The following is a 10,225-nucleotide window of genomic DNA, read 5'->3' as shown; positions in this document are numbered from 1 at the left end:
ATTCAAAAGGGAGTTAGATGTGGCCCTTATGGCTAAAGGGATCAAAGGGTATGCAGAGAAAGCAGGAATAGGGTGCTAAAGTTGCATGATCAGCCATGATCATATTGAATGGTGGTACAGGCTCGAAGTGCTGAATGGCTACTCCTGCACCTATTTTGTATGTTTCTATGTTACACTTGTGCAACTCGTTCATTTTTTTCTCAACAGCTTTGCAATGGAACAGTTCTGCTTCCTGCTGCTATTAGCTATCAAGATACATTCAGTGGATACACAATTCAATGGGTACAACTGTGATGCTAATCTGCACAGCAGGTTCCCTGGTAAGATTAAATTAAATAAAATGTACATAAAATATTTAACCCCCTTAACGGCAAGCAATATATTTCATCTGTTTGGCCTGTTACTTGAAAATACTGTTTGCAGAGTCGCAGAATTTCTAATTTTACTCAACAGTCTTCCTGCCAGGATAAGCAGGCTGCCTGAAGAAAGCCACATATTTAGATCACTCAGAAATCTGCATGGTGGTTAGATTTAATAAACACACATTGGAACCATATTTTATATCCTCAAGTTGCTTTGCAGCAGATTTCACTCTAGTCCAATTTTTCTCCCCATCTGCTGTTGAAACTCCCTGGCATGCCGTTGTCATTTTCGGATTTGATTACTCCAATTATCTCCCTGGCTGGCTTCCCAATCAATATCCTCCTTAAACTTTAGCTCATCCAAAACTCTGCTGTCCTTGTCAAAACACAAAAAGCTAGTGCAGAGATCCAAAAAATATGATCAAAAAGACTAAAGAAATGCTGGCCTTTTACTCGAGGGTTGGAATTCAAAAGTGAGCAAGTGATAATTCAGTTGTACAGAGCCCTGGTCAGACTCCATCTGGTTTAATGATCCAGTTAATGATTCATTTTCTAATCATCATCATCATAGGCAGTCGCTCGGAATCGAGGAAGACTTGCTTCCACTCTTAACGAGTTCTTAGGTGGCTGAGCAGTCCAATACGAGAACCACAGTCTCTGTCACAGGTGGGGCAGATAGTCGTTGAGGGAAGGGGTGGGTGGGACTGGTTTGCCGCACGCTCTTTCCGCTGCCTGTGCTTGATTTCTGCATGCTCTTGATGACGAGACTCGAGGTGCTCAGCGCCCTCCCGGATACACTTCCTCGACTTAGGACAGTCTTTGGCCAGGGACTCCCAGGTGTCAGTGGGGATGTTGCACTTTATCAGGGAGGCTTTGAGGGTGTCCTTGTAACGTTTCCGGTGCCCACCTTTGGCTCGTTTGCCGTGAAGGAGTTCCAAGTAGAGCGCTTGCTTTGGGAGTCTCGTGTCTGGCATGCGAGCTGTGTGGCCTGCCCAACGGAGCTGATCGAGTGTGGGCAGTGCTTCAATGCTGAGGATGTTGGCCTGGAAGAGGACGCTAACGTTGGTGCATCTGTCCTCCCAGAGGATTTGTAGAATCTTGCGGAGACATCATTGGTGGTATTTCTCCAGCGACTTGAGGTGTCTACTGTACATGGTCTATGTTTCTGAGCCACAGGAGGGCGGGTATTATTAGAGTTTAGTGGCAGTTTTGAGGGTCTGGTCTTCAAACACTCTTTTCCTCAGACGGCCGAAGGCTGCACTGGCATACTGGAGGCGGTGTTGGATCTCGTCATCAATCTTGTTGATAGGAGGCTCCCGAGATAAGGGAAGTGCTCCACGCTGTCCAGGGCCACACCATAGATCTTGACCCCCAACACCACCACCCCCCCAACACCACCCCCGCCCCCCCCCGCCCACAATACAGGGCACTTGATATCCTGAGCCTCTGGTCACTGCATCAGTACCATTAGAGCAGATACAGTCTGTGCACAGTCCATTTCCTTCTTCAGCCTGTACCATTCTTCACGAGAAGGCTGGATGTGGCATGCCAGTGCCTAGTATCCAATAAAGCCACACATGCTGGTGACCTGTTTACCTACCATCCAATTAGTTGGTGGGTGTGTCCCATTTGGTTGCTTGGCTCGGCCCATTTTATTGTGACTGTACATTTTCAGGGTGCTGGCCACCAATGTCACACACAGGTTGAATAAGTGAATAATCCTAGTTACTCAGCTGAAAGAGTCAAGCATGTTACAATTACCAGTTTCACTTCTGATTGATCACTTAAGCTGATTTATATGGTGCTATTTAGTTCCCTTTTTGATAGCTTTACCTATATACTGGATTAGGAAAACAGCTGGACTTGCTCTGTCCACAATAAGTAAAGGTTATTTACATTTTGGTTCAAATAAGTGTTGTTACTGTAATTTAGTACCATCACTACACCACCAACCTCGTATTCCAATGGCTTGCCTTTTTTGGTCAAAATTTTGCTTAGTCTGCTTTTTACATTTTACAAGGGAAAGTTCTGAATGAGTCCTCCGCAGTAATTATCACAAAGTTAAAATAACTTGATTGGCATTATCAAATATTCTTGAAATGCATTTCTATGCCCGGGGGAAGGTTTCTTCTGATCGCTATGTATTAGTGACATAGCTGGAAGATTTCCCATATTTGTTATTTTTAATCAAATCGGAAAAGTGTTCATAAAGAACATAGAAATTGCAATCAGACAAATCTTTCCACTATGTTTATAATGTCGCTAACACATAGCAACACATCAGCAATGCTTTCTTCAAATAGCATTGCTGATAACAGCTTCATGTTGTCTGGACACGCAGATAAATCATGCCCGAATCTCTTCCTTTTCCAACTTTGCCAATGGACTCACTACAGTTCACATTTCCTGTTCCAAATTGAATAACCTTACATTTATCCACATTCAAATCCAATTACCATTCTTTAGCTCATCCACATAATTGATTTGAACCCTTTGAATGATATCTTATACTCTTATACTTATCACTTAACTATATAAATTGGCATCATTAGAAAGTTTATAATATTACTTGAATCTAAAAAAAAAGCATACTTACCATCTGGCCGCTTGAATGACTTTATGTTACTTATAATATCATGTTTATATTCCAGCTAAATATATGCAAGGTCAACAAAATTGAATTTAATTGAAGTAAGAGTTATGCTGTCAGCAACGTATAATGTCAGCCAGTCTTTACTGAATTTCTTTGATTATATTATAATTGGTTTCATTTAATGTTTCTTCCTACAGGTGAAAAGGACATCCTTGTCTTTTGTGGGGTACAGACCATAACAATCAAGATCAATTTTTGTCCAGTACTGTTCTCTGGCTACTCAGAAACAGATTTAGCATTAAATGGTAGACATGGCAACGCACATTGCAGGGGTTTTATTAATAATGGTACCTTTCCCACAGTCGTCATATTCACCATCAACCTCAATACACTAGAAGTCTGTGGAAATAACCTAGAGGTAAGTTTATTATTTTTTCTCTTGTAAACAAAAGGTTTTGCGCTGATAGTTCATAAATACTTCATAGACATAGAAACACTGAAAGGAAGTATGAATCTCTCAACTTGTTAAGCATCCAACATTTTCCATGTATGAGTCTGTGTGGGCAGCCTCACTCTAGTTATAGAGCATTAGACTCAAATGGCACTCAAAATTGATTGGGTAGTTTTCTGCCAGGCTATTAAATGGATCATTTCATGTCAGTGGCTCACTTGCTCTCAAAAGCAAGGGAAAAAGGCAAATAGCACTAATCTTGTCTTTGCCAATACTGGAGCGACACTGATCTTCTCCGTGGTCAAGGTCACTTCGGAGAGGGAAAACCAGAGATCAACTCATCCTCGATTGCTCTCATGCACATGTTAATGGCCGTCTACCCTCTTGGCTAACAGATGATGCGGCCGCAATGCATGCTCGAATCAGGAAGCCCAAGGCCAGCCTAAAATTGGGCCTCAGGTCTCATTAATTGGACGCGTTGCTGGTGCCTGTCTCCCAGGTTGCCCATTTTCAGAAAAGCAATATTGGGTCATTTGCCTTGTTAGCAGTGGTCTGAAGCTGAGTCCCGGGTGGTGGGGTGGGGTGGGTTGGAGTGGAGTGATAACATAGAAACATAGAAATCTACAGCGCAGAAGGAGGCCATTTTGGCCCATCGTGTCTACACCAGCCGACAAAGAGCCACACGGCCCTCGGTCAGCAGCCCTGCAAGTTACACATAAACTAATGAACAATGGCGGAAAGGTAAAGCACACCCAGCCCAACCAGTCCACCCCACACAAATGCAACATCCCTTGCACCGAAACATTCTACACCACCCCAACCGGAGCCATGTGATCTCCTGGGAGAGGCAAAAACCAGATTAAAAACCCAGGCCAATTGGGAGAAAATAAATCTGGGAAAATTCCTCTCCGATCTATCCAGGCGATTAAAACTAGTCCAGGGGATCACCTTGGCCGTATTCAATGCCCTGCAGTACTTACCATCAAGAGAGGTGGGCAAACGAGAAACTGCAGAGTCGAGGAAGACTCCTGCTCCATTTGGTTCCACGGTAATGTATTTTTTTAAATTTAAATTTACCTGTTGATGGCAACCACTGCTTATGTCGCAGCGGCTTTGAAGGAGCCTGAGCGAAGCAAGATCTGCTCCGCTGATCAGAAAACAATTTCCCAGAGGGATCCTTAAACTGACATTAGGCCCTTTCATTAACACATACCCAAGACGTTTAAAATTTAGCAGTGGCTGCAACACACACGCGGATTGGGCGTGGGCCTTCCCATTGCTAAATTTGTCATCATTGCACCCAAGCTATGATCGAAAGATGGGTCCAACACATACCAATTTTTACCCTGGTAAACGGCAAGTCAACTAACACTCCTTGTTCTCTTTCAGCTTCCCCCTTGGCAAGTTATATTCCCAAGATGTACAAGTGCCTCCTATTTTGGGCTATAGAATCTCCTATTTTGAGCTGTAAAATTAGTAAAAATTGTCTTGTGAACTATTTTATAGGTCTCCACCACTCAAGGACTCAATGCATTAGGCAATATTTCGATGATGCAATTTGGGAACATTTCAGGTTATATTGACACTCCAGACCCACCAACCATTATTAGCTACCTGCCAGGACTGTTGTACAAATATAGCTGTAGCTACCCACTGGAGTACCTTATCAATAACACCCAGCTTGCCTCGTAAGTTTCCATTTAAATTGGAAAAATATTTCAGCACATTTGTTATATTACATGACAAGTATTCCTGCTCAGTTTTTAAACTATTTTTAAAACATTATTTTTAGATCATCTGCAGCAATTTCTGTGAAAGACAGCAATGGTACATTCATCAGTACATTGAACCTACTCCTGTACAATGTAAGTTTGTCAACAACTTTCTTCTAATAAGATTGCTTCTATGTTATTGAAATAGCAATAGTCAATATAGCCATACTTTATAGTACTGTTCAAAATTATGAAATGAGTGAAAAATTGCAGATGAGAAACATTTCCAAATCCTGCTTTATTTTGTTTTCTGTATTGTATATATATTGTATGCAATACACATGCATCACACATTTTAAGTTTCAAACTCCTTAACTAACTTAGTATCAATTTGCCTCAGTAGTAGAATTTTGCATTTTGTAGGTTCAATCCTTACTTCATAACTTGGCTGTGATACCCCATCCACCAGCCCATCATTCATCCCTCCCTCCACCACCGGCGCACTGTGGCTGCAGTGTGTAAAATCTACAAGATGCACTGCAGCAATTCGCCACGGCTTTTTCATTCCCCAAACCTGCGACCTCTACCACCTAGAAGGACAAGGGCAGCAGATGCGTGGATTCATCATCGCGTCCAAGTTCCCCTCCAAATCACAAACCATCCTGACTTGGAAATATATTCTATTCCTTCATCGTCGCTGGGTCAAAATCCTGAAACACCCTCCCTCACAGCACTATGGGAGTACCTTCACCACACAGACTGCAGCTGTTCAACAAGGCAGCTCACCACCATCTTCTCAAGGGCAATTATGGATGGACAATAAATGCTGGCCTTGCCAGCGACACTCATATCCCAGGAAGAAATTTTTCAAAATATATCCCTATATGCACTCCCAATGTTTGAAGGTCTGTGCTGGGTACACAATTCATTAAATTAGCTCTGAACAATACATCATAGGACAGAATCACTTCTGAGATCTGTGGATTGGGACTTCAATAATACTGGGAAAATATATAATTTAACTAGTTGGTCTCAGAGGGATCGATGATGGATAAAACATTAAAAAATGTGTCTCTCTTGCTGTAAATCTTGTAAAATTCAACAATTCTTTCTATTGGCCTCATTATTTTTCAGTTTGTCTTCTGCTCTCTCCCTCTCTCTGTATGGCTCTAAGTTTGTCTCTGCAACTTGTCAGTATTTCTGCTTCCCTCCTGTGGAAGTGTTTTCTACTCTCTGTTTCATCTTTGTTCGGTATTAATTGCAGTGCCTTTATATGCCTCCAACATGTTGCTTTAGTTAGTTGATTTTTTTTAACCATTTTTAAAGCTCAGAGTAAATAACAAAATGGGAGTTACTATGTCTGAAATTTGTATTGAAAGTGGGTGGAAGAGGCTGCTGGGCAAGGCTGGAGACGAGTGGGGAAGAAGCAGTTGAATGTAAGAGAAAAACTATGTGCCAGATTTTGGGCTAATAGAGAGCAAGGGGAGAGGGTGGAAGGTTGGCCTGGTTGGGAGAAGTGAAGTGTGGGGTTGGATTAGAAAGGCAGGGCCAGTACCTTGGATGGACATAGTGAGCTGGATGGTCTCCCTCTTGTAATAGATTCAGAGCTGCAGTCCTGGCCAATGTTGGTATGTTCAGGAACACTGCAGAATCATCATCATCATCATAGGCAGTCCCTCGGGATCGAGGAAGACTTGCTTCCACTCTTAGCATGAGTTCTTAGTGGCTGTACAGTCCAATTCGAGAACCACAGTTTCTATCACGGGTGGGACAGATAGTCATTGAGGAAAGGGGTGGGTGGGACTGGTTTGCCACCCATTCCTACTGCTGCCTGTGCTTGATTTCTGCATGCTCTCGGCGACGATACTCGAGGAGCTCAGCGTCCTCCCGAATGCATTTCCTCCACTTAGGGTAGTCTCTGGCCAAGGACTCCTAGGTGTCAGTGGGGATGTCGCACTTTATCAGGGAGGCTTTGAGGGTGTCCTGGTAACGTTTCCTCTGCCCACCTTTGGCTTGTTTGCCATGGACGAATTCCGAGTAGAGCGCTTGCTTTGGGAGTCTCGTGGCTGGCATGCGAACTATGTGGCCTGCCCAGCGGAGCTGATCAAGTGTGGGCAGTGCTTCAATGCTGGGGTGTTGGCCTGGACGAGGACGTTAATGTTTGTGCGTCTGTCCTCCCAGGGGATTTGCAGGATCTTGCAGAGACATCATTGGTGGTAATTCTCCAGCGACTTGAGGTGTCTACTGTACATGGTCCACATCCCTGAGCCGTACAGGAGGGCGGGTATTACTACGGCCCTGTAGACCATGAGCTTTGTGACAGTTTTGAGGGATGGCCGCCTGAGGAAAAGAGTGTTTGAAGATCAATCCCTCAAAACTGCAGAATACATGGGTGAGAGATAGCAGAAAGTGGGGAGGCCATCAGAATGGAGGTTGAGGTGTGAGAGAAAAGGAAAATTGCACAATTGGAAAAAAAGAAGAAAACAGCATGGGTGGGAGTTCTAGCAGGAAGCCCAGGTTAAGAGGCGTAGAGCTGGGTTACTTTAGGAAGGACTTGAGCAGAGGCAGAGGTTTGAGCCTGTGAGCTTCAGTCAGGTTACTTAAAATACCTGGAGTGGAGCATTAACAAAGGAAAAGATGGAGAGCTATCATGACAGCTAAAAATAGTAGTTCAATTTTTTTCTGGTGATCTGATTAGTTTGTGGTATTACATGGTTAACATAGACCATGCTCACTAAAATATTACAATCATCCACTATTACATACACTTAGATATGGGGGACAATTTTCCAATTTTCCGATTTTTGGCGCAGTTGTAGAGGTATATCCAATTTTTAGGTACCAACAGCGCCCCAAAAAAATTTGCAGGTTTCGCCGGAATAAACATTTTGGAGTGGCGCAGATTGTCCTTAAGCTCTGTGGGTGGAGCTTAAGGTCTGCACTGAAAAACTGATGCTTCCAGGATAACGAGGGACACACTGAAGAGCTGAGGCTGCAAAGTGAAACATACAAGATGCAGCAAGACATAAGCAATTGTAGAGCCCCGGTCTGCTGCTATCCTGGGCCGAGAGGCCCACCGCCCCCGGAGCCAGTGCCGCTCCTACCCTGAGCCGAGAGGCTCTCTGCCCTCGGTGCCGCTGCTATCCCGGGCCAAAAGGCCCTCCGCCCCCCCCTGGTGCCAGTGCCACTGCTATCCCATGCCGAATGGCTCCCCCCCCACCCCCGGTGCCGTGTCTTCTTCCCTCCCTCCAAAACCTAACTCTGCTCTGATAAAACAATGGCGTCTTCTCTGCGCCGATTTTCTGAAGTTCAGGTGCACTGCGCCGTTTTTGAAAAAAATCCTCGTTGGTCAAACTTGCTTAAATGGCCAGAAATAGTGCAGCCGGCACCCCCAGTGGCGTCAAAAAATCGGGAACGCAAAAAAATCGGCAGTAAGTAGGTTACAATGGCGTAGAAACTTTGGCGAAACTTGCAGATTTTAGCCTGCTCCAAAAAAAACAGCAATGCCATAAAAACAGTGCAGAATAGTAGCGAAAATTCCGCCCAAAGCTTTTGGATATATTATGTCAAATTTACATTTTATAAATAAGAAGTGAAATGAAAAACACCAAAATTATACATGGCTCATTGCTTATAGTCAATCACATCTGTTTAGTGTTCACAGGAGTTAGGTGTAGAATGAGACAATAAAGACTTCATGGGACATGCTGTGCTGCTGAGTCAGCGGGTGGGGGAAGGTTATGTCTGTGGAAGGCAGCAGGCCAGGGCTAAACACTCCAGTTGGAATAATGTGGTGTTTTAATTGATTTGCTTTGTGAACAGGAAGTATTTATGCAGAACTTTGCCACCCAGTAAGATTAGAGACCCTAATAGAGTACATGGTATGAGGAAAAAGCATGATTGACTGAATGTTCTGTCTCATTTTACATTTCGTTATAATCTTCCTACACATTGCTAACATAGAACTATACATTACAAACTGGAAGGTGGAGGCATCCATTTATTTGTCTGGCAAGTAGAATTCTCAGAACTTTAAGCAATCTTTTTATTTCTCCAGGATTCAGCTTACAATCTCCCTCTCGTGATACCAACCGCAGGTTTGCCTTTAAAGACCAAGGTATATGCAGCTGTGAAAGCTACAAATCTAGACGGAAGGTAACAACTTGATTTTCAAATTTAATTTGATCCATTATAAAAATGATACATGTTTCAGATTTTTTTAAACTGTCCTGTTGTTTGTGTAGATGGCACGTCTTCATGGATTATTGTTACACCACACCTTCTGGTAATCCAAATGATGAACATAGATATGATCTTTTCTTCAGGTGAGTAGTTTCCTTCTGTCCGATCTATAAGAACAAATGCAAGACCTCTTTCTGGCTCCCTATGCACAAGTTCAACAAGTCAAAATATATCCTGTTCTTGGGATGCATTTGGTAGGGTTTGAAATAAGTATAAATAAATAAAAATCCAAACAGCTTTCAGAAGCTCTGAACTCAAAATAAAACTGTAAAATGTCCAGCAAAGTTTGCACCGATTTTCTAATACCCATTCGTGTGACAGTTATGTCAAATCTAAAGCTATAGCCATTTTAAAACATCACCATAAAACATAGATAAATAAGTTATAGAATCATAGAAAAATTGTAACACACAAAAAGAGCCCATTCAGACCATCGTGTCCTTGCCTGTCGAAAAAGAGCTATCTAGCCTAATCCCACCTTCCACTAGGTCCGTAGCCCTGTAGGTTACGGCTCTTTAAGTGCACATCCCAGTACCTTTTAACTGTGATAAGGATTTCTGCCTCTACCACACTTTCAGGCCCAGACTCCCACCACCCTCTGGGTGAAAACATTTCTTCTCAAATCCCCACGAAACCTTCTACCAATTACTTTAAATCTATGCCCCCTGATTATTGACCCCTCTGCTATGGGAAAAAGGTCCTTCCTATGCACTCTATTTAGGCCTCTCACTATTTTAGACACCTTCATTAAATCTCCCCTCAGCCTTCTTTGTTCCGAAGAATACAACCCTAGCCTATCCAATCTTCCCTCATAGCTAAAATTCTCTAGTCCAGGCAACATCCTCTTAAATCTCCTCTGTACCCT

General features: G+C 43.1%; 1 protein-coding gene across 1 annotated transcript in view; it reads left to right on the top strand.

Moving 5' to 3' along the window:
* The first annotated feature begins 214 nt into the window (after nt 1-214).
* zpld1a (zona pellucida-like domain containing 1a) overlaps nt 215-10,225 on the top strand; it is a 47,849-nt gene continuing 37,838 nt past the window's right edge. Inside the window, exons 1-6 of the mRNA XM_070892986.1 lie at nt 215-320; nt 3,153-3,373; nt 4,913-5,094; nt 5,199-5,271; nt 9,176-9,273; nt 9,363-9,443. Coding sequence (XP_070749087.1) covers nt 215-320; nt 3,153-3,373; nt 4,913-5,094; nt 5,199-5,271; nt 9,176-9,273; nt 9,363-9,443 — 761 coding nt within the window. The remainder of the gene's footprint in view (nt 321-3,152; nt 3,374-4,912; nt 5,095-5,198; nt 5,272-9,175; nt 9,274-9,362; nt 9,444-10,225) is intronic.

Source organism: Pristiophorus japonicus, chromosome 11 (genome assembly GCF_044704955.1).
Source record: "Pristiophorus japonicus isolate sPriJap1 chromosome 11, sPriJap1.hap1, whole genome shotgun sequence".
Taxonomy (NCBI): Eukaryota; Metazoa; Chordata; class Chondrichthyes; family Pristiophoridae; genus Pristiophorus; species Pristiophorus japonicus.
This window is presented reverse-complemented; position numbering and strand designations above follow the sequence as displayed.